General features: G+C 51.8%; 1 protein-coding gene across 4 annotated transcripts in view; it reads right to left on the bottom strand.

Annotated features, from left to right (window-relative positions):
- The window catches only part of MYO18B (myosin XVIIIB), a 245,078-nt gene that overhangs the window by 192,499 nt on the left and 27,827 nt on the right, over window positions 1-24,752 (bottom strand). For all 4 annotated transcript variants that reach the window (XM_045534350.1, XM_045534352.1, XM_045534351.1 and 1 more), the window contains exons 9-12: window positions 22,802-22,944; window positions 21,893-21,993; window positions 19,021-19,084; window positions 9,041-9,185 (exon numbers count right to left, since the gene is read on the bottom strand). In XM_045534350.1, the coding sequence (XP_045390306.1) occupies window positions 9,041-9,185; window positions 19,021-19,084; window positions 21,893-21,993; window positions 22,802-22,944 (453 nt within the window). The remainder of the gene's footprint in view (window positions 1-9,040; window positions 9,186-19,020; window positions 19,085-21,892; window positions 21,994-22,801; window positions 22,945-24,752) is intronic.

The raw sequence follows: 24,752 nt of genomic DNA, 5'->3' as shown, positions 1-24,752 counted from the left end.
AAATTATCTGGCCAACTAAAACATATATGGAAAAAATTAGCCGGGCATGGTGGCGCATGCCTGTAGTCCCAGCTACTCAGGAGGCTGAGGCAGGAGGATCGCTTAAGCCCAGGAGTTTGAGGTTGCTGTGAGCTAGGCTGACGCCACGGCACTCACTCTAGCCCGGGCAACAAAGTGAGACTCTGTCTCAAAAAAAAAAAAAAAAATACTAGTTTATCGATCCTGGTGATCACACGGTGTCAATCACAGCGGATGGGCGTGGTCAAGGGGAGAAGAGGTACGTGGGAACTCTGTGCTTTCTGTCCAATTTTTCTCTAAACCTCTAACTGCTCTAAACATTAAAGTCTGTATTTTTTAAAAAGTGCCTGAAACCGTTCACCGTGGCCACCTCTGACAGCAGTGAATCCCGGGTGTGCACAGGGACCTGCCTTTCTTTCTCACCCTTTATTCTTTCGTGCTGTTTCCATTTTTGATAGAAAGACATTAAAGTATTACTCATACGATTGCTTTAAAACTATAAAAACGGCAAAGCACTCCACGGGGCGCTGGAATGTCTGGTCACGGCATTGTGTGCATAGCATCACGGTCACTGTTGTCACCGGCCTTCTATGCTCAGGGTCTTGCCCCAGTGTGGAAGTGTCCGGTCGCCTCCTCCCAGCCCTGGACGGGCTGCCCGGGCTGACGGTGCCAGGACGTCCCAGCAGGAGGCAGGGGGCTGGGACTTTCTCATTACTGGCATTGTCTTTCTATTAGGTTCCTCTGGGCTCCCCGAGTCACAGCCCCATCTATTCACGGACTGACATCTTTACCGTGGCAGGCGGGGAGTGAGTTGCCGGCTGAATAGCAGCCTCCCTTCATCGCCCCATTATGAGGCCCCTCCTTGGGTTATATATGGGTCCGACCGCCCCATATATTAAGCCACGGGTCAGCAGCAAGCAGACTGGCAAATTTAGTGAGGGACAAATAAACACCCGCCAGCCTTCAGAGAGAAACGGAACACAGCTGTGCCCCTGTCAAGGCAGGCGTCACTCGGCCCTGTTGTCATTTTGGATTCTGAACATTACTACCATTTTTGTGCAGGAGTGAGGGACCACAGAGTGACCGGCGGTTGACTTTCTGGGGGAGAATGCACATCGGCTCTGACAGCTACAGGATCCTGGGGATTGGAGAGGGTTAAAGACCAGCCCAAGTCGGCCTCCCCTCCTAAGCATCACCGGGGAAAACGGCCCCAATAGTGGACAGATTTCTCACGATAATAATAACGACAATACTAACAATGACAGAGCTTTAAATATTCAAATTAAATAACGTAAACCTCACAAGAACCCTAAGAGGTAGGCAGTATTAGTATCCCCACTTTACAGATGAGAACACTGAGTCTCAGCGGTCAAGAGAGCCACCAAGATCGTGCAGGAGAAGCAGGATTGAACACAGGTCAGCCTGGTCCATGCCTTTGGCCTCGACTCTGAGCTGTCCCCTGTCTGCTTAGTGGGACGCCTTCCCCATGCAGGACTGGGTGGAGACTGGATGGAGCTGAGGAGCTCTTAGGAGACAGGGCAGAGGTCCAGGCACCCAGAATGCACCCTTGTCATGGAGAAAGGCAGGAACTTTGCAGGCAGACAGGCACTAAGTTCTAACCTTGGCCCCACCACATGACGCTGTTCGACTTTGGCAATGTTGCCTAACGTCTCTGAGCCTCAGCATCCTGAGTCACAAATGGTGACTCCTTCCTTACTTGTCAAGGTTGCTGTGAGGATTAAAAGGGAGAATCCATGGAAAGTGACCTCCCAGCCCTTGCTGAGAAACTCCAAGAGAATTTTGCTAACGGAGATCATTCCTGGGAAGAGTATTGTTTCTGATTTTAATCTCATACAAAAAAAAAGAGACCCCAGGACAGAGAAACTGTCTCTTGCTGCAAAGAGCTGACAGAGTTCATCCTTGATTTACTCTTCAGCAGCTTCATAATCTGCAATGGCTGACTCTTACCGACACGCCTGCACTGTGCTGCTATAAAAAGGTTTTGGCACACAGCACCTCAGTTCATCTGCACAGCAGACCTGTGAAGTCACTACTCTTAACAAACCCATTTTACGGGCAAGAAAACTGAGCCACCAAAGACTTAAGTTACTTAATCAAGGCCACTGTGGCAAAATAGGGCCACACCCATGTTTCCCATCCCATATGCCCTAGAACTTTGCTGCTCCCCCATCCAGGGGTGGAGTCTGGTTCCCTTTGTCCTTGAAATTGTGACATGTTTATTACCAATAGAACGTGGCACTCTCTCCTTAGCCAGCAAGCCCTGGAGAGCATCCAGTTGCTGCCATTCAGAACACATGGGCACCAGCTAATTGGTCCACAGGCCACTTTTTGCCAAAGGGCAGAAACACGAGCTTGGATCGACAGTTGTCTGATGGCTCCAGGGAGACGGCCCAAGTCACGGGCCTCAGTGAACAGCAAGCCAACCGCGATGTCAAATCACTGGTGTTTTCTGCCTGCGGTGTGACGCCGGCCCTCAGAGCCCCCTCCCGTCGCCTTCCCAAGGGACCCATTGGTGACAGCGAACCAGAGAAACAGAAAGCAGGTGTGGACATTATGTAGGGGAGGAAAGGGACCCAGCCCCCGTGCCACCACGAGAGTAGGTCTCTAAGATCCAAAGGCCAGCTGCACCCAGCTTTTGAGACAAGTCTTTCTGCCACGTGGGCAGTCAGTGCAGGGTGGTTGAGGGTTGGGGCAGGAAGGGACACCCGCGGGAGCAGAATGGCTCCCTCTCAAGGCCCTTTGTCCATCTGTCCTTCTGCCCGGCCCCTCTCCCTCACCTGCCAACACGATTGGGCGCATAAACCCCTCACATCCCTCGTCCGGATTCTATTCCAGGGCAATCTCCCCATCCTTCGAGAGTTGCTGAGAAGACGTATCAGTCGACAAATATTTACTGAGCACGTACTATGTGCCAGGCCCTGTGCCAGGCCCTGGGCACGCAACCATGAGCAGAATCAGACAGGGGCTCTGCGCTCAGCCCAGCGGGGGAGACGGACGTTAATCCAATAACCAATCGCCCCACGTGAGAAATGAATAAGGCGACCAGGTGATGCTCGGAGCACCCAAAGCAGGAAAACCAGACCTCGTCCAGGGGTCAGCGAAGGCTCGTGGTGGGGGAAGCGGCTTTCGAATGGGGACCAGCGAGGGGAAGAGGGGAGGCCAGAGACACAAGGCTAGCACTGCAGTGCCCTTGGGGAGCAGCAAGAGAGAGGAATGGGGAACGTCCCTGTGATGAGCCACAGCGGCGGGGACTCAGACGGAGACTGCAGAGGCGGGCAGGGACCCGACGGCGCTGGAACTGCCCACGCAGGGAGCCACGGACAGCCCTGCTGACGTGGTCGGATCAAACGTGCGAGTTGAGACTTCCCGCTGGCCGTGTGTGAGAACTCAGCGCAGGGAGGATGGGAAGAGGGGAAGCAGGAGCCCGCTGGGAACCAAGCCTGGGCTTCCGGGACACAGACGATGTCCAGCTGGGTGAGGCCATCAAGACACAGGGATCCCTGGAGAGAGCTCTGGGGCTCCCAGCTGTGGCCCCAGGAACACACCCGCAGGCGATCTCTCCTGCTCCAATTTGACAGCGCCCCAACGGGGACCCTTTGTCTTCTGATCACGAAGGACATCCCTTTGCAGGCCACAATGAAACAAGGTGGCCTTTGAGCCAGAGAGACGTAGGCTTCCGTCTGAGCTTGGGGGTGGCCTCGCTGTGCACCCTGGGCAAGCAGTTTCTCCTGGAAGAGCCTCGATCTCCCCATCGGCAGAACAGGGCTGAGTTGATTAGAGGAGCGAGTGGAACAGCACGTGCTAAGTGGTAGCACAGGGCGGGCCTGGAGAGTGTGCCTTAAAATGTGGCTGCCCTGCTCTGTCACCACTGAAGGTGGCTGTGGAGGGACGGGAGGGTGCACCTGCCCTCCAGCGCTCAGAGGAGCTGAGTGACGAAGCATGTCCTTGCCCAGCACAGCCACGTCCCCTGCACCGACTAGGGCCCAACCCCTCTTCAGCAGACAAGCCCACCACGCCGCCCGGGCAGCACGGACGTTCCAGCTGAACCAGACAACCGGGCGTCTATGTGCGATGCCCTTGGCCTCCACCATACCCGGCCTCACACTCCTGACAGCACCCCCTCTGCCGGGAGAGCCCGGCAGCCTCCATGCCAGTTCAGCTGCCTTCTCCTCCCTGCCTGCACCCTGCCGGGCAAAGCAGGGCCACCCCCTGACCTCCAGGCTGAGCAAAAATAAATTGCACTGGACAACCAAAAAGCTTCCTGTGGTACATGCACACGACAGAATATTATTCAGCCCTACAAAGGATTGAAATACCGATACAACATAGACGAACCTTGAAAACATTACGCTAAGTGAAAAAAGCCAATCACAAAAGAACGCATATTGTATGATTGCGTTCATATAAGATGCCCAGAACAGGGAAATCCACAGAGACAGAACTAGCTCACTGGTGGTTTAAGACTGAGAGGAGGGCGTTGCTTAGGGATGAGGGATTTAGGGGATGACAGCTGAAGGGTTTCTTTTTAAGATGATGAAAATGTTCCAGATTTGACTAAAATTGACTGTGGTGATAGTTGCACATATTCGAGACTATTCTAAAACCCATGGAAGTGCACGCTCTAAGCGGGTGAACCATATGGCACGTGGATTACACCTCGGTAAAGCTGCCTTACGAACAGGTCTGGGCCACTTTTGCTTATTAGCATGGCGGGCTTGGGCGAGCCCCAGATGGCTCTGTGCTGCCGTGTCTCCCTTTTACAGATCAAGTTCAGGCTAATTAGGTAACTCGACCCAGGTTATGCACAGCCAGTAAAAGGCCAGGCTGAGATTTGAACCTAGAACTGGGTGACGCCAAAGCATCCGTGTCCCTTTCTCTGCCGCATTCCGAGGGGACGTGTCCTCTGTCACCCTGGGGCTGCCCAGGGCACCTGGCTGATGACAGGCTTAGCCTGAGCCCCTGCAGGCAGCCAGCCGGCTGCCCGAGGGAAGGCGCCGGAAGGTCTCCTGCAAGAAAGGACACCGCATTGCATCGGAGGAACCGAAGGGACAGGGGAGGAGGTGGCAGCAGAACTCAGGGGTCAGCGGGGACCTGATGGGAACTTCGGGGGGGATGCAATGTGACCCCCCCCCAGAGGAGGAGGCTCAGGAGGGTCCCAAGAAGTTGCTGTGGGGGGTCTTGTGTGATGTCGGTGCGGAAGCCCCCTGGGCAGGGACCACGTGGTGACGGGAGGCCTGGCCGTCATCAGCCGGGGACCGCCCTGCATGCGCACAGTGGCCTTTAAAGACCAAAGAAGGGCGGGAGCCCCTTATAAAGCAGGAAAAAGGGAGAAGAAAGTTTCCAGCGGAGAAAGAGGAAGGGGCAGTGCCCAGAGTGCGGCACGAGGACGACAGTGGAAAGGAAAACTGCCCGCCCGGTGGCTGCCCTGGGATCGGCCTCAGCACGCCGGCCGCCCCTCCCCAGTCTGGCTGACACAGGACACTAGGGATTAATGCCACACACCCCCGTGAGGCCACAGCCCTGGGGACTGTTGCTCAGGGCTTGGCCCCCGTGATAAATATATATTCAGCCTTTATCCCCGGTTCCCAGCACTTCTCCAAAACCCCTTTGGGATCTCCATAAGAGTGTCTTGGGGATGCTCCTGAGATGACTGGTGGCCGGGGACCCCTGGGTAGCTTCTGGAAGGGGGATGGCCGTCAGAAAGACCATGGCACAGTTACAGGGCTAGGGGCTTTCGACCCCACCCCCCGACCTCTGGGGAGGAGGACGGGGCTGGAGATCGAGCTCGTCACCACTGGCTGGTGACTTAATCAATCGCCTCCGCATCAGGAAACTTCCATAAAACCCCTAAATGATGGGGTCCCAAGAGCTTCCCACGCATCAAAGTGCCAGGAGGGTGTCGCTCGGGCTCGGGGAGAGGGCAGGAAGCTCCCTGAACTTTGCCCGGTGTGGCTCTCCCATCTGGCTGTTCCTGACTTGTGTCCTGTATAATGAACCGGTAGTAGTAGGTCAAGTGCCTTCCTGAGGCCTGGGAGTCACTGCAGTGAATTACCAAACGGGAGGACAGGGTGGTGGGAAGCCCCAACTTTAGAGCCAGTGGGCTGGAAGAATAGGAGGCCCAGTGCTTGCAGCCAGCATCTGTCATGGGGGCAGTCGTAGGGGACCGAGCCCTTCCCCTGTGGGGTCCGCACTAGCTGCAGGCGGTCAGTGTCAGAACTGAACCGAGTCGTAGTCCTGCCGGAGGCGGCGGCAGCACAGGGTGCCCGGCAGGTAGGAGGTTCCAGAGGCTGGGCCCAGCTCGGGGAGGCCCAAGTCCAGACACCATCTCTGGCTTTGGCTGTGTGTCCTGAGGAATATGTAGGAAACTCTCTGGTGGGCATCGGTTTATTCATTTGTAAAATGGGCATCATTCTTGTCCCTCCCAGGCTGCTCTAAGGAGGCAGTGACATGGTCAGATCTGTAAGTGCTGAGCACAGGGGCCCCGGGAAAATGAGAATGGCCCAGACCTCACTCTGGAATGTACTGGCTGTGTGATACCAGGTAAGTGACGTACCTTCTCTGTGCCGCTGTCTGCTTGTCTATAAAATGGAAATGGATGAATGCGAAGACTTGTGAATCCCTCCCTCCACCAGGAGCCAAGTCCCAGGCTCCACAGTTCTGGGCATTGATTCATTTAATCCTCACAACACGCCTCCAAAGTGGTTGTCACTGTGACCCTCGTTAGCCCCATTTCAAGAGGAGGAACCGGGCTCGGGGAGATGGGGCCGGATTCGCACCCAGCAGGCCGACTCGGGACTCTTGCCAATGGCACTGTTTTCCCTCCCGGGCTGAGTACATGAGTCTAATCAGATCAAAAGGCACAATAGAGAAATCAGTGCTTTTGCAATTGTCAAACACCAAACCAATATTGCGGCGACAGACTGTGATTGCTATAACCGTTCAAAAACCCTGAGTCCAGTTATAAGCCCCCCAAATCTCCCCACAGGGACTGTCTTTGGTTTTTAAAAATAGGATCAGGGCTCTCAAAATAAGTTGGGAAGCCAAGCGCACTGGGAAGAGAGTATCATTTTAATGAAGGAAAAAAAAAACCTTGATTAATGAAAATGATTCTTAATATATTTCAAAATGATCTGTTATGACACAAAGCAAAGACATTTATATACGACTTTGAAATTCTTAATAGCTGATTTTAGAGCAACCTATTATGAAATGTTCCAAAGCAGAATATATAGTAAGTAAATCATCGGGCAGGCCTCCCGGGCAGACTGACGGCAGCTCTTCTTAAAATAATTTACAAGGTGGGGTGGAGGGGGGTGGAAGGGATGGGAGAAATTATTGCCATAATCATGTATTAATAAAATATTTATAAAAGTGATTTTTTCTTCCATCGTCCTAGGCGTTCGCATGTGTGGGTTAGGTGTCTGAGTCCACATCGGCGGGAACAGCCACCCTCTGCCCCGGGAGGAGAAAGTCAGGCGTCTAACTGGGCACCTTCACCTCTCTGCTGGCACGGCCACAGTCCAGGGGGTTCCCTTGTCTCTGGATCAATACCCCAGCTTCCCGGCCTCTCGGGTAAGGCAACCAGAGTGTCCCAGTGGTCCCCAGTGGGACTGAGCTTCAACTGCCCAGGGAAGCTGCTCCTAAGCACACCAGCATCACCTGCCTTCCCTCCCCCATCTCACTTCCGCATCCCCCTCCTGCTGCCTCCTGGGATCCTCTCCCACATAAGGCACAATTGTCCCCAGTCTTCGTCTCCCGGTCTGCTTCTGGTGGAGCGCAGCCTACATCAGCCCCCTCATCCTCATTCTGTTTATTCCCCACGTTGAATCCACTCTCAGCCCACTGAAAGAAGCCACTGGACCTGAGAGATTCATGTTTAACCCAAATCTGCCTCGCTCAGGAGTCCACGCCCTGCAGCGTATGACACGCAGCCCTCCCAAGTCTTGGTTTTCTGTTCAGGAAAACACGTTGGCCTCCTGCCACGCAACCCCAGGCCACGGAGGTCTACGCACCAACAACGCCGAGCCTTCACGCCTCTCCTGAACGATGCAGTCGCACCCCCTCTCTGTCAGCTAATAGAGCTGGGTGAGGGTCTCAGACTGAGAAGTCTCATCTCTCCAAACAGGACGGCAAAGTCACAAGGAGGGAGTATGGCACCTGCACAGCCCCTCCCATCCCCCCACATCCCCCCACCCACACCCAGCGCAGGTCTGGGCACAGAGTCAGTGTTGACCCATCTCAGCGATCGGGGTGGCTCTTGTGAAAAGGTTTAACAGAGGCTACGTTGTCTGAATTCCTGAGCTGAAGTCAGATGGCACAAAGCAAAAAAAAAATGAACAGTTTCCCAGTCCCCGTTTGCAGTTTTCTATGGGGTGACTGTTTAATGTTGATATGATCAAAGGATAGCAACTCCGTCTCCGCGCTGAGAAACCCATGCTGAAAATAAGAACTCTGCTTCGCCTAGAGACACCCACGGAACGACTCCCCTTTGGAGTTTGCAGAAGCTGACCGAGCTGGCGACCGGAGCCTTCTGGGTTCTTCTCTCGCATATTCTACAGTTGCTCTGCCCAGTACGGTAGCCACTAGCTACGTGTGGCTACTTAAATTCAAATTAGTTAGGATCAAACACAATGAAAAATGCAATTCCTATGCAAGGGCAAGAGACTTGTGCAGAGTCTCTGGTGCAGTTGCACCAGCTACATTCCAAGTGTCCCACGGCCACCTGCAGCTAGGGGCACCACGCTGGACAGCACAGCTAGAGAACACCCCCATTATGGCAGGAAGTTCTTTTGGACAGACCTGGTCTAGAAGGTTTGTTTGAAAATCCCAGCCCTGTTTCCTCCTCGTGATGCCCGGCTTCCGCAGCCTCCCGAAGAGCAGCCCCAGAGACGCGGAAGATGACAGATTGACCCTGTTCCCCTCTCCCCGGGAGAAGGGCCTCGCCAGGCACCTGCCAAAGGAGACAGCTGGCGACCCAGGTGAGCCAGCGGGAAGAACGTACCTTTGCAGGCCCCCGCCGCGCCGAGGTGGTAGATGGCTGCCAGCACCCGCCAAATGGCTCTCTGCTCGCTCTCTGTGATGCCCAGCAGCTCCATGGCGCCCCGGAGCTGGGCAAAGGCAGCCGCCGCCTTCTGCTTGTCTTCAGGCTGAGACGGGAGGGGGGGAAAGAGAAAAAGGGGCCATCACCCGGAGAACAGGCAAACCCACAGCTTGAAGCCAAGCTCGGCCTCAGGAGACTCTGTGGGTCGCTCTGTTACTGCAGCAAATTACCCACAATGAAGCCGAGGAGTGTTGACCAACAAACTCAGACATCTGGGAAAGTTATCAGAATCGTTCCTATCCGACTTCGCCATGCAGCGTGAGTTTCATTTGTGTGTGTGTTCATTCAGGACAGATTTGCAGAGGCTCTGCTCCGTGCTGGGCTCCGGTCTGGGCATGCAAAGATGAGCAAAAACCCAGACCTTGACTTTGAGGCCCTCTCAAGGTACAAGTGGGAAGAGACATAAAAGCCATTGAGTGTGAAACAGGCTAAGTGGAAGGCGGGCTACGGGTCTACGGGGAACTCTGGGGTATCAGAGGAGGGAGCGGGAATTCATCCCACCCAGGGGAGCCAAGGAGAAGAGTGCAGATGAGACCAAACTGCGATCGAAGTGTGAAAGATAAATCAGCAGAGTTAACCAATTTAAGGTAACAAGGGTCCTTAAGAAACCACATGAGCAAAGGGGGATTGGGGACAACAGATGATGCATTGAAGCAGTTGATTAATATTTTTGGAAGGGGGTCAGAGAAGGGGAGAAGGTAAAACTTGAGAAACTGGCAGGGGCCAATATTAAAGGCCTCAAGTGTTATATTAAAGGACATGGGCTTTACATTCCAGCCACGATTGGCAAATACGCGTACGTGTCCCTACTGATATTCCTAGACTCACGGCAGACATCACTAATCAATCAAGATCCCATAGCAAGCCAGTGAGTCCAGATTCCTTTCGGGACATCTCCTCTTGCGGCTACCACCAACCGATCTGCCTGAGTAACTGAAATGATGCTAGTTTTCCACCCCCAGGGCAGCAATGGGAAACTGCCAAGGATTTTAACAGGAGGCAAGAGAAAATGACATGATCAGATGTTTACGGGTTGTAGGGTTGTTGTTGTTTTTTTTTTTTAAGATTTATGATCCCAATTATGTGTGATTGAATATTAAAATTAGTCTGAAACTTCTGTGCACACACCATCTGGCCAAGGAGGCTCAGCCCAGAAGCCTGCTGGGTAGAGAGGAAGTGAGCCGGGCCCGGGGATTCATTCTTTTGTCAATAATCCACCAGCAGATAATGAGAAACTGATTTGCGCTTGGCCAGCTTAGAGAACTTGGGTGATGAACTATAGGCTGTCAAAGCAGGTCCTTGAATTTTGTAGCATCCAGCGCCCAGAGACGGGGAGACACTTGCCCAAGGTCACACAGCAAATTAACACCAGATACAAGACTGGAAGCAGGCTTTTCTGACTCCCAGTTCAAGCCACTCGTCCCCTCCATTCAAGCCACGTCTAACTGGGAAACCTGCAAGGATCATCAACCAGTTGGAGCGACGTCAAAGCACGCAATGACATTGAGAGATTTGCTATGGAAACATGTCAGTTAATAGCAAAAGCATGTTCCACTGATCCATCATATTTCTGGGCCGCCACAGGACCACAGAATCCCTAGCAACCGGAAGCTCAACCTAGCAACCGCAGCCGGAGCCAACGTAGGGAAGGAAGGCGTCTTACCAACATACTCTCGGTTATTTATGAGATTTCAAAGTAGCAGGAAAAGGACGCTGAAAGGACAGTGCCCACGCATTTATTACCGCTCCCACCGTCAGCTGTGAGCATTTGACTTTCAATTACAGGTGGACCCCATCCCCCGCCCCTTAGCTCAGGGGAAGAGAAGAATGAGAAAACTCATGCTGAAGCTCATTTGCTTCCCTCTCTTCCTCCCCTCCCCGCCTTCCATTGTCTCTTTTGGAACAGAAGCCACGAATCAACAAATATATATGTTTCTGATCCAAAACGATTAGGATCGGGAAGGTGTTTGCAGTTCCTTAAACTTGCAGAGAGCCGATTGTTCTTCAAACACCTCTGCATGGTGCCCTGACAAAAGCCACTCTTTGGATCAAAACCGTGAAAACAGAAATCAGTCGAATGGATGGGATAAATCACAGCCCAAATCATTGAATTGTACCCTTACAATGAGTATACTTTATACACTTTATGTTCTACCTCAATTAAAAAAAAAAAATCAGTGGGAGGGAAAAAAAAAAAAAAGTCAAATCACAAGATGCCCAGAGTCTTTCTGAGGCAATCAGTCTCAAGGTCAACCAAAGTCTGCAGGTAATTGAGTGAAAAAAAATAAAATCCAAAATGTTCACTCCATATTAACACAGCCTGGGTTTAGAGTACCCAGGAGATTCCTGCGATGCTGAGAGAGGCCAGGTTTGGATTTGGAGTCAGACACAACTCTTGACTCTGCAGTCCCAACGGTATGACTCTGCACAAGTCTCTTGCCCTTGTGTAGAAGCTCAGTTTTCACTTTTTTTTTTTTTTAATGGAAATAATATCCTACTGTCCTCCTAGGGCTGTCGTGAGGACTAAATGAGTTGACATGTGTGAAGCACTCAGCACGGTAGCTGGCACACAGTGGTGCTCAATAAATGATGGTTTCTACTCACTACTACCTCTCTCCCTCCAGGCCTTTGCCTAGGCTGTTCCACCTCCCAGGGACACCTTTCCCTGCTGCTGCCCAAGTTCATGCCCAGCACTTCATGGAAGGTGAGTCAGGCATGGCGCTGCCCCCAATGGGCTCCCAATCCACTGTGGGGGACAGATGTGCAAACAGATGGTGACACACACAGTGCATGCCAGGGGCTGGGGAGACTCTGGGCAAGGGCCTGGAACCGACTGGAAGGATGGGAGGCTTCCTGGAAGAAGTGGCATATGAAGCAGTTCAGGAAGGGCAAACAGAATGAGCCAGGCTAAGTGGGTGCCGGGAAGCAGGAAAGGTCTGTAAGCAGAAGGGCAGGGGGCTGGGGGACCGCGGGACATTTGAGTGTAAGAACCCCAAAGACAGGCAGGTGTTCAGGCCTCCCTCACAGAGCGAAGGGCAGTGGGGAGCCATGGCTTGCAGCGGCGAGCTGCTCCCTGACGGATGCTACTGGAGGCCTCCCTGGAAGAGGGAACTGACACCTGGGCATGCTCTCCCCGGGATCTGAGTACACTGGGGGGCCTCAGGCAGGCCTGGGTCTGACTGCGACTCATGGGGAGGTAAACCAATCCCCCCTCCAGGGCCAGGTAGGCTCCTCTGGGGCTCTACAGCCCACCTGCCCAGGGCTTTCCCAGCCCTCCACCTCCCGGACCGGGAGCCAACTCAGGGAGGAAAATGCCAAACACTGACTCAAGTCACTTGCAAAAGAAATAACACATCGGTGCCCGCACAAGCGGGTGAACCTCATGGATACCGTGGGGAGGGCGGGATGGGTGTCCGTCCACAGCCTGTTCCCAAGTGGTTCTGCCCCTCACTCAACATCTCACCAATTCCCTTCCTTTCCGGGCACTGAGAGTCCCTTTAGGCGGGGAGGAGAGAAAGCATTAATTGAGCACCTACTACGTTGTACTAGTGCTTTTTCCCTATGAGGCAGGCTGGGGTCCCTCCAACTGACAGACGAGGAAACTGAGGCTCAGAGAGGTGAAGTTATTTGCCCAAGACCACCGAGCTGGGGAGGGGTGGAGTTCATAAATATCGCTCTACTGAGGCCCCAATCCTTGGCGTCGCCTGAGGAGCTGGGTGGCGCTCTACCCATTCCCCAGGTGGAAAAACTAAGGCCGAGAGAGGTTAAGTGACCCAGGGGTGCACAGTGGATCAGACCCTGGAGCGCACGGGGTCTTCAGCCATGACGCGGGACGGAGACGACAGAGTGGGAAGAACAAAAGTAGCAGATGTGAAGTCAGGCCAACCTGGGTCCCAGTTCTGCCTCTGCCACTTAAAAGCTGTGTGCCCTTGGGCAAGTCACTGCATCTCTCTGAGTCTGGCTACTTCTGGAAAACAGATGTGATCACAATCCCTCACCTCCAGGGGCCCTTGGATGGACTGAATAAAGCAAAGCTCCCGGCGGAGCCCCGGCACAAGCGAGTGACTGTCATCCTGTCCTTTGGACATTATTCCTCTGCAGCTGACGACTGCGTCATGAGAAATAAATGCACCTCCAGCCCGCGCCTGGAATGTGACAGCCAGAAGCAAACTGCTGGCAGGCAAGGAATATTATTATTATTATTATTACTATTATGACGACCACGGCTGCCAGGAACTTTAAAAAAAAAATACCAGGCTACGTTGCAGAAAAACAAATTACACAGAAGAAGAAAAGAATAGGAAAACTCTGTGATTTCAGATGTGTCCTGGTGCTCAGCAGATTTCAAATAAATTCCACTTAAAAGCTGAAATGTGGCAGGCGGCGAGGGCGTGGGGCAGGGACTAAGACGTGGAACTGGCAGTGGGCGCATGGGGACAGCCATCGAGCGCCCGGCCAGCGCCACATTGGGGGTCTCAGCACTTCTGCCCTGGGTCCCTGCTGCAGCTGACCACCCACCTCTACCTTTGCAGCCAGTGCCCAGTGTCGCAGGAATGCCAGCCTCGCTGTACCTGTGTCACTCGCTCTCAGTTCAGTTCTGGCTCACAGTTGTTTCCTCCAGGCAGCCTTCCCTGATACGCCTCTACCCCTCCCAGCCTGGCCTCAGCCTACACACACCTCTAATCAGGCACATGTCCCTTCTGCTTGGACTGATCTGCTGATGTGGACGTGGCACCCCCCGACCATCTCCCAAACGTGAGTCCTTTGACGACAGAGACCCAGCTGAGTTACCTCTGCATGCCAGCACCCGGCATCTAACAAGATCAATAAATATCTGTTGATGAGTGAATGACAATGAGCCGCCCGTGAGTGTCCCCCAAATAAGAGCCATAGATGGTGGGAGAGAGTGTGTCCACCCCTGAGGTGGGTCCACGGTGCTGCTCATCCCTGATTTGAGGACCCCGGTGGCCCAGGCTGGCTGACGGATGGGAGCCTGGAGCTTCCCAATCCCTTTATCTGGGTCCTCCGAGATTCCCAGCTACCACTCCAGCTCCCGCGACCCAGGCAGCGGGTCCAAAGGAAGATATGAGAACCCCAAAGACCTAATGAAATGACACAGCGGGCACAAACTGAAGTTTAATGAACATATCTCTGCCGATCACAGGAGCAAAGGCTTAGAAAATCGAAAAGACATGATTTTAGCAAAGTCGTGGTGAGTTGGGCATGCTCATTCATTTATTCACTCAACAAACACGCGTTGAGCACTTGCTGTGAGGTGGCTGAGCGCTTGGCCTTGTCTTTTCAGCGGTGAACAAGATACGTTAAGACCCCCGCCCCACAGAACTTAGACTGTAGGTAAACAAACAGTGTGATCCGCTACCCGGATTGTCACCAAGGAGACAGCAGGAAAGACAAGAACAGGCGGCATCTCCTTAGACAGAGCCTGGGAGCCTGAGAGGGTAACCCGGCCCAAAGACAGATGCGCAAAGACATTTATCACCTCGTTATTAAGAGCCACGGAAAGGTTTAAAACCACATAAATGGACAACATCAGAGAAATAGTTCGGGTAATCAGGACTCCTCCAAGGACGGTCATTAAAAAGATTGTTTAGGAAAGTTTTAATGCTGTCCAGCTTGTGACGAGCTATGTAAAATATTCCCAGGAAAAATGCTGGGAGAACGTTGGTGGCAATGTTACCAGTGGATTTCTCCGGGTGGGAAACTTACTAGCGCTTGTTTCCTGGTTTGCATGAGCGTGTGTGTGTTTGGGTTCTGTTTTGTCTTTATGGTTTTTTTGTTTGTTTGTTTGTTTGTTTTTTATTTCTGATTTTTCCACGGGAAGTATGTATTCACTTAATGTTTTAAAAAACAGATGCTTCATTAAAAATATAAATTAGGCAAGAAAAGGGATAAAGCCAGTAAGAAAAGAAAACATGGCATGTCCTGCCAGGGAGCAGGGATGGGGACCTGAGTGAGCAGGCAGGGCCTTGCTGATGCGAACAAGACAAGCCCTCCCCATGGGCCAGCGAGGACTTGCCCCACCCAGCTGGTCCAACGCTGCCATCCATGATAACACTAATTATTATTATTATTATTATAAACCTGACACGGGCTGAGTGTCAGGCACTGCCCCAGTGTATCTTATTTAATACGGGGGTGAGGTGGATTCTTACTATCCCAGTTTTACAAATGAGGAAATTGAGGCCCAGGGAGACGATGTCACTTGCTCAAGACGACCCAGCTTGAGTGCTGGTACTGGGGTGTGAACCAGGCTCTGTCAGACTCCGTGTGAATTTTCAGCAGTTGATGGAACCCACTGCTACAGATGAAATAGAAGCAAAACTCCTCAAAGTCAAAGGTGCTGGCTAGGAGGAGGTGGAGGAGGAGGAGGAGGATGGGGAGGAAGAGGAGAGCTCAGCCAGGGATGAAGCTGGGCTGCAGAGTTGCCAAATAAAATGCACCACATCCAGTGAAATTTGAATTTCAGATAAAAAAATGGATAATTTTTTATTATATAAGTATGTCCTCCTGCGATATTTGGCAGAGCAAGAATACTGGCCTCACTGCATCTGTCTAATTTCATTCTTCTTCCAGGACCAGCTCCTGGTCACCTCCTCCTGGCACCCTTCCCTGATACACCCCCAACGCTTCAGGCTTGCCTGTGCAACATTTGGGACATACTTACACCCAAACATTATCTGATGTTTATCCAAAATTCCAAAATTCAAATTTAACTCAGGCATCCTGTATAATTTTTGCTAAATCTGACAACCTTGGGCGATCGTGCTTAGCGGCCCTCATTCTTGGAGGGCATTTCCTGACCGCCAGATTCCCTTGGTGAGACTGTCCCCGAATAGCCCAACCCTAGGAACAAGCCCAAGTTTGTATCAAAGACCAGTGAGTTTGCAGGCTTTATTTCTGTTCTCAAAGAACAGAGAAAACATTCCCTTGATACCTGCCAGGTAGCAGAGCGAGAACAAAGCAACACCCTACCGGTTCCTGCGAATCAATTGGCCTGAAAAATCTGCCCCACAGAAACGCAAGAAAAAAAGAAAAGCACTTCAAATGCCTCCTTGACACGACTTCACACTGTGACCAATTCCTTTATGCGGGCTGTTAACAAACAGGCCAGGCTGGGGAGAGCTCGCAGGGGCCCAGCTTGGCCCCTTTTTCCTCCTCAAAAACAACAGGAAAACAAACCACCACTGCCCTGCTGATTCAAATGGATACATTTCGCCAAAACTCATTAAATGAATGAGCAAACCCAGCGCTGGGATAACGTCTCATCTTTCGCCTTCAAGGTCAAGGTCTGGGCACCTAATGCCCCCCAGCGGTGGGGAAAAAGAGTACGAAGAAAGAACACACTGAAGGGTCTCCCCCCAGTGAATGAGGTCAGAAGGTGAAGGGTAGATTAGCCCCAGGGATTTAAAGATGGGAGAGACACACATGGCCCCCGCCCACTGCAGAAACGGAGGTCACTACGGCTGTTCTCAAACTGGGGTCCTTGGACCAGTAGCGTTGGCATTCACTGGGAACTTGTGAGAAACGCAGGTTCTTGGGCCCCGCCCCATAGTAACTGAATCAGAAACTCTGTGGATAATATCCCGCAATGTGTAAATGTGTGTGTATGTGTGTGTGTGTGTGTGTGTGTGTGCGTGTGTAGCAGCTTTCTTAAGGTATAATTGGCAAAAGATAAACCGCTCATCTTTAAAATGTACAATCAGATAAGTTTTGACATATGCACCCATGAAAGCATCATCACAACAAAGACAACAAACATATCCATCACCCCCAAAAGTTCCCTTTTGCAATCCTTTCTTCCCCTCCTCTTGTCCTCTCCCAATCCCAGGTGACCATTAACCTGCCTTCTGTTACCGTAGATCAGTGTACGTTTACATGGTCCCAAAGATGGGATCATACAGTTGTACTCTTATCTCGGATTTGTCACTCAGCATAACTCTTTTGAGACCCATCCACGTTCTTGGGTATTATAAGTTCATTCCTTTTCATTGCTGTGTAGTATTCCATTGTATGGATATCACCCATTCACCCGTTGATAGACTTTTTGGGTGGTTTGCGGGTTTTGGCTACAATAAAACTGCTATGAATTTTCATGTAAAATTTTTGTATGAACATCCACTCTCATTCTTCTGCTTAAATATCCTGAGTAGAGTGGTATGTCATATAAAAGGTATATGGCTAGCTTTTTTAAGGAACTGCTAAACTAGACCAAGGGTTAAGAAACCGTTTCGTTTTGCAAAATGGTTGTGCTATTTCACATTCCCACCAGTGATATATGAGAATTTTGGTACACCAAATTCTCACCAGCACTTCGTACGATCAATCTTTTTAAAATGTAGCCATTCTAGTGATTGTGTAGTGGTATCTCATTGTGGTTTTATTTTAATTTCTTTAATGGCTAATTATGTTGAACATATTTTCATGTGCTTTATTTGATATGCATTTATCTCTTTTGGTGAAATGAAGATTTAATCTTTTGCCCATCTGTTTTTCAAGTGGTCTTACTTATGAGTTTGAGAATAATTTTTACATTCTAGATGCAAATCCTTTATCAGATATGTGAGTTGCAGATATTTTCACAGACCAGCTTGCCTTTTCATATTAATAGAGTCTTTCAAAGAGCAGAAGTTCTTAATTTTGATGAAGTCAAATTTTTCTCTTATGAACTGTGCTCTTGATGATACCTTTCCCATCTAAGAAACTTTGCTCAACCCAAGGTTACAGAGATTTTTCTCCTGTTTTCTTCTAGAATATTTATGGTTTTAAGTTTCACATTTAGGTCTCCGGTTTTGTTTTTCGTTTTTTTTTTTTTTGGTTAATTTTTGTATATGGTGTGAGGTATGGGTTTAAATTTATTTATTTGTTTGTCTGATTATTGCATGAGGATTTCCAATTTCCAGCACCATTTGTTTCCCAGACATGAGTGTTTGGAAAGAGGCTTCAGGGTGGAAATTATCCAACCTCCTCCACCTACTGAACTCCTATTCATCCTTCAAAACCCAGGTCAAATGTCTCCTTGGCTAATAAGCCTTTCCTGACTGAGGCCAAATAGTCCTTTCAACTATCCTCTGGAGCCCACAACATCTCATACAACCTTTGGCGTATTCTTATCCCACATGATTGCATTTATTTCCATGTTTGCCTTGCCTGCTAGAGTGAAAATTCAGAGATGAAGACCATAATCCTAGTATTTGGCACAGGCCTGCCTGGCACAGGTGGTGGTAGAGGGAGGAAGAAGTGGACTCAGAAAACAATCATTAAAACAGAAACAAATGAGTAAAATATGAAGCAACTGAATCATTTCCTTTTTTAAGCAACTGAATACCCATCCCTCAAAGCCCCACTCACAAGCCACGTTCCTCAGGAAACCGTCTCTAACTGTACCTGCCCACGTCAGCTACCAACAGCATTTACGGAGAGTGCCCCATTGACTGACTCAGGGCAAGCCCTGTGCTAAGCACTTCCTGCACATCATGTCACTGAATCCTCGTGACAGCCTCATGAGGCAGATACTACTATTACCATTATTTTACCGAAGAAGACACAGACGTTCAGAGGGGTTAAGTTCCATGCCTCAGGTCACATATCTAATAAGTGTCAAAGCCAAAGTCTGAACCCAGGCAATCTGATTCCAGGGCTCCTACTTCTACGACTATATCACCCCTCAGTTCCATTTATCGGTATAAATCTCATTTCCCCAACAAGCCCAGACCCTACCAAAGGCAGCCCCTGAGTCTCCCACATGACCATGGACCCCCATGCCAAAGGAGACAGGTTACACCAGGGATCCCTCCGTCACCCTCTGCCCTGGCCCCAGGGACGCAGACTCAGACCCCAGCCCTGAAAGACCCCCTCCTTACCTTGGACCACACGCCCATGCCAAAGGAGCTGCTGTCCGCCATCTGATGCAGGTACAGCTCTGTCCTGAAAGCAGAAAAGGGACCCATGTCAGTGACCTTGCGGAGCAGGTGGTCACCACAGTGTGGCACTTCATGCAATGGCCCAGGCAGCCCCATGGCCGCCCCAGGCCTTGGTCCCACCAGGTCTTCCCAGGGATATCTCCAATCTCCCCAAAACTCCTCACTCACTGCCCTTACTCGGCCCCTCCTAGGAGCCAGGACACCCCAGAAGAGTTAAGGAGCAAAACCAGGGGAGCCGGTTCTAATCCCAGGTCTTCTTCTAATCAGCTAGGGGACTTCACAAAGGATAATATTAGAACAGTCAACATGAACGAGTCCTTGCTGTCTGCTAAGTTCTAAGATTACTCGTGATGGTGCCATTCAACGTGTACAAATATTATTCTCATTTTAGAGATGACAAACCAGAGGCACCGAGAGTTACTACCTGGCCCAAGACTTCACAGCTGGAAAACCTGCCCCCAGGAGTTGGGCTGAGGTGTTTTGGCCCCCAGAGCCCAGACCCCTGGTGCTGTCCTGCCGTTCACCCCTCTCCGGGCCTCAGTCTTCACCTTGGAAAGTGACATGATGTTTAGGGCCCCTTCCGGCATTCAAACTGCAGGTTCCTTGAGAGTGGGGCCTGCAGAGGGGCTGCCACTACTGCAGGCATGGAGAATGCAAGCCGTGGGGATGGGGGTACAGCTGTGCCCCCTGCCCCTCTCAAAGCACACGCCACTCACAAAAGCATCACGGAGCTCAGCCTAGGGTCCCCCAAGCCCCAGGCAGACTCAAATGGTTCCTGGAAAGTGCAGCTTGCTCACTGGGCCCCAGAGCTCTGTGGTTCAGGGTCCTGCTGTGTCCTCTCCCCTAGTTCTCTGCAGACCCCAAGCCTCTCTCCTCCACCTCGCGTCCTTGAAGGACCCTTATGAGATAGCCTTTGAGTCCAACCCCGGCTCTGCCACTTGGCAGCCAAGCTATTCCTCTTCTCTGAGGCTCGCTTTTCCTCGCCTGTAAAATGGGCATTCTACTCCTTGCCTCACAGAATTAGATGAGATATTGTGCATAACTCACACGGCCAGCCTGGCACAGAGTGAGCACTCTGTTTCCCCCACACGCTCGTATTAGTTAGAAATTGAAACTGACAAATAAATAAGAAGCATCTACCTGGTGCCAAGCTCTATGCTACGTACTGGGGAGGGAGAAAGGAGGAACGCGGGGCCCCTGATTCAAACATCTCTCAGACAATCTGGTGAGGAAGGGAGACCCGCACACCCCAGCATGGCAGGTGCTGAACCAGAAGCACACACCAGGCACCAAAGTGGTATAAAAGAGAAACTGAGGTACAAGAATCAGGCAGTGCTCCTCTACAAAAAGGGATTTGGGGTAGGGTTTTGAAGGATGAATAGGAGTTTGCCACATGAGTGCTTGGGAGAAAAAAGAGAACTTTGTGGAAGTGGGAACCAACTTTTGTCCTTTGGAAGCTTCCATGTGAGTGAGGGACCAGCCTGGCCGTAGCAGAGGTAGAGAAAAAGAGAAAACTCAGGGACGACTAGAGGCCCCATGAATGACCATGACTGCCTGCGGGGTCTGAGTTGCTCCAAGCACTTTACTCTCCGGGGATCCCCAAAACTCCTCTGGGGCAGCCCCTTCCTCCCAGAGGCAGCTTTGGCCTGGCTCCTAAGGATGCCAGACTCACCTAGGCTAGACCCATCACCACTGAGAGCCCCCCGGACTGGGCCTGGCATCCTCTGCTGTACCCATTCTACAGAAGGGGAAACTGAGGCTCAGAGAAGCCCACATGGGGCAAAGCCAGGATCAAACCCACATCCCTCTGCCTCCAAAGTGAGTCCCTTCCAGCACACACGTGGGCAAGGCCTGGGGGCCTGTCAGGGCGGATCACATCCTCCAAAAGCAGCAACACACACACACAAAGCCCTCGCTGCGGTCAGGCACTGTTCTAAGCATTGTCTACTTGTTCACTTTTTAACCCTCATCACAACACTCGGAGGAAGCTGTAATCTCGTCCATTTTATGGAGGAGGAAAGCGAGGCTCAGAGAGGTAAAGTCACCAACTCAAGGTCACACAGCCAGCAAGGGAAGAAGTACAGTTGTCCCTCCAGCCTTAGTGCGGGCAGGGCAGGTCGAGCCTGCCCTTCAGATGACAGAGGGAGGCAGGGGAACAAAAACGGGGAGCTTAGGAGGGACGAACCACAGATTGTCACCCCTCGCGTGAGAAGCCCAGCTCTGCCCTCTCCCTGGGGCTTCACTGGAACCTTGCCTGTTCACCCACAAATGAGGAAATCGAGGCTCAGGGAGAGGGAGCCACATGCCCAGGGATGCCCCGTAGCACTCGGGAAGGGCAGAGATGACTCCTGGGCCACCTCTCCCAGGCAGCCCTCCAAAATGAGGCTTGTCTGACCACCCAGCTCATGGTCCATCCTCAGGCACGCCATGTGGGCACACCCTCATAGGCACCCAAGGCTCCCACAAAGCTTGGAAACTTCTGGAAGACTTGGGGTCTGCTCTCACATGCCACTATTACGGCAGGCAGCCCACACACACACGTTATAAAGAGCTGAATGGGAATTATCTCACTTAATTCTACAAGGCCTATTCAAGGTATTTCCACTTTACAGAGGAAGAAACCGAGGTTCAGAGTGGCTGACACAGGAACAAGGTCACCCAGCCCACAAGCAGCATGTACTCAGGCAGCTGGAATTGGGGGCCACGTTCCTAACCCCTGGACCCCTGGGCAGCTCAGCTCTGGACAGAAGCGAACAAAGCCCGGGCCGAGCCCCTTTGTCCACACGGCCCTCAGCCCGCCCCCGGCGCTTACCTGAGATCCAGGTCCAGCCCAGCCAGCATCTGGGAGAAAACCTGGAAGTTGCCTTCCCCTTCCGGCTGCCGCGCCACGCGGCTCTTCTCCAAGAGCATGGTCTGCAGGGAAGGAGGGGACACCTGGTCAGTGCTCGGGGTGCATCTGCCCACGCGGGTGCCCCGCAGCCCGTCGGGGTGCCCCGCTCTGACCCTCCCTTGGAGGCAACGTCTCAGGTCCAGACCTCGCTGGTCACCCGCCCTCCGCCTCACTGGCTCAGCGTCCACCTAGGAGACCAACTGATGCCATCGACTCGCTGCGATTAAGGTATCAAAAGGCAATAATGTCACATGGGGCTGCCCTCCCCCATGTCCCTTTTTCAACAGAAACCTTTAACGCTTTGACCCCCATGGTGATTAACGGTAGGATTTCAGGGCCGGGACAGAAAAGGGACTTAAGTGGCGCTGAGGAGTTTTCCTTGAGTCTGCGTGTTACCCCAGCTCCCCGCGCACACACGGCCCTGCTAATAATCTGATCCTATTTTCTGTTCAGACAGAATGTTTGAGGGGCCAGGCAGGGGTCCGGGGGGGGGTTTGGAGACGGGAACAAACAGGCCACGTGTTTGTCACACACGGACTGTCACACAAGGCCGGCAGGCGTCTGTTTGGTTTGACCTGAAGACCTGGCTAATGAGCAGCTGAGTTATGTATTTACTCATGAATATTTCACCCCCGAGATGGCCCGAGGCGCGGACGGGCTGCCTCGCTCCAGGAGAGGAAGTCCCAGGCCACACTGAGCCAGTGGGTGGGGGGGACCGGTCACGGCCAGGGGGTCGGTGACTACCTCGGACACATCCCAGAGTCCCAGCTGGAGGGGCTGGGGACACGGCAGTCCCAGGGACCTCTTTGCCCGCCCACCCGGAGGCCTCACCTGGAGCTGAGCAGCCGTGACCCGGCCTGTGGCACTGAAGTCCAGCGACATCACCATGGCAAACCGAGTGGCCTGGTGGCTGTGGCCCGTGGACACAGAACCGAAGGCCCGGAGGATGGTGAAGGTGGCTCGGATCTTCTCCACTGTGGGGACATGGGGCCAGGCGTCACACGTGGCCCAGGGCCTGCCACCCCTGCCAACCACGGGTCCATCCTCGCTCTGGGCCCCTGCTCCAGGCGGGCTCCCTGTGGGCAACCTGCCACTGTCCCCCCAACTCATGTACGCATCACACAGAGCACCAGCTGCTGGCAGGCCCTGTGCCGCGGGTCTCAGTCTACAAGGGACCGAGATAGGCACAATGTGGGTGACGGGGGCTGCCCGAAGGCCTCACGGGCCTGACAGAGCCCAGGAGGAAGTGAGAGTGACGCCGTTTGGAGCCCACACTCAGGGAAGCAGACTTGCAAAGCCCCATGACCCTCCACAGCTATTTGCTGGGACCCTACTATGGAATAAGCACTGTGTCAGGCCCCTGGATCCAGCCTCTCCTGACTCCCACCCTCAAACACATGCACTCCCAGGAGAACTACATTCTGAGGGCACAGAGACCGGTGCCCCCTCCTCATGCCAACCCCGGCTCCTCGTGTGGTCCAGAGATATAGTAGGTGCTCAGTAAAGCGCTGGGCTAACCCTAGCAGAGAGGCAGTGTATCCCAGTGGTTAAGAGAGATGGAACACGGGCTCTGCCCTTGGCTAGTTACCCAACTCAGGGACAATTAATTAGCCTCCCTGGGCCTCGGATAGCCCGTCTGCAACATGGGGATAACGATAGAACCTAAAACATTGAATGATGCTAAATGCTTAGAAAGTGCTCCAAAGATGGTGCTGTTATTATAACGTTTATTATTATTAGAAACACAATATTACCTAGGTCATGTATTCTCCGTGGGGAGGATATTGCCCCCAAGGTGGGCAAAAACTGATTCTTAGAGGTAGTGATGAAGAAATTTTACTTTTCTTTTGTTTACAGCGTGGGTATATATACGCTGTGTAAATAAATATATGGTTTACTTGTGGAATTAAAACTCCATGGTGGGGGCATGATTAGGGGAAAATGTTCCTAAAACCCCTCAGGAGGAGCAATAATGAAACAAAAATTAACAACATTGGCCCGGTGGTCACACCTCTGGAACCAGACGGCTTGGATTTGAATCTCAGCTCTGGGATGGATTTGCTGTGTGGCACTGGGCAAGCTAGTTAACCTCTCTGAATCTCAGTGCCCTCAATCTATAAAATTCAAGTAATTTCTACCTTATAGGGCTGTTTTAAATAATAAGTAAGTTCATATGCTTGGAACAGGGCCTGGCACATTGGTCCTCAGCAAGTGTTTATTAGGATCATTATTAATATTGTACTTATTATTATTAATTGGCACTATTTCTTGAAGGCCCGGATCAAATCACTTCCTCAAGAAAGTCCCTGTGCACACCTCTGTGTTCCCTTGGCTTCTTCCCAAACCTGCTCTTCCAGCACTTTCTGCAGCACATTTAAGTTTGGTACATACGTACAGCTCAATTTTTCCTCTGGTTTTTGGTTCCTCCTAAGCATAGGCTCTGCCCTTCTGTCTTTACTTGTTGAGCTCTCTGTACAGTTCAGCAGGTTGTGCACTGCACCAAGACACCACATCTAAGGGGTGCATCATTCACCTCACATTATCAAAGATGTGTGTGCTTACTAGGATGATTGCCCACTAGAGGGCAGTCAAGTGTCTGGTTCTAACAATGTCAGTATATCATGATTGTTCCCAAATGGTTGTCAATGTCTTAAAAGAAGGAATAGTTTATTCTAATTTGAATGAATGTGTCCAGTGACCTCGGGACAGCCTTGCCCAGTTGCAAGCACAGGGTCTGCATGTAGCTGGCGCTCAGTGAATGCTAGCTGAATGGATATAGGAA

Source organism: Lemur catta, chromosome 21, assembly GCF_020740605.2.
Source record: "Lemur catta isolate mLemCat1 chromosome 21, mLemCat1.pri, whole genome shotgun sequence".
NCBI classification, from domain to species: domain Eukaryota; kingdom Metazoa; phylum Chordata; class Mammalia; order Primates; family Lemuridae; genus Lemur; species Lemur catta.
Note: the sequence above shows the minus strand (reverse complement) of the source record. Positions and strands in the feature narration are given on the sequence as shown.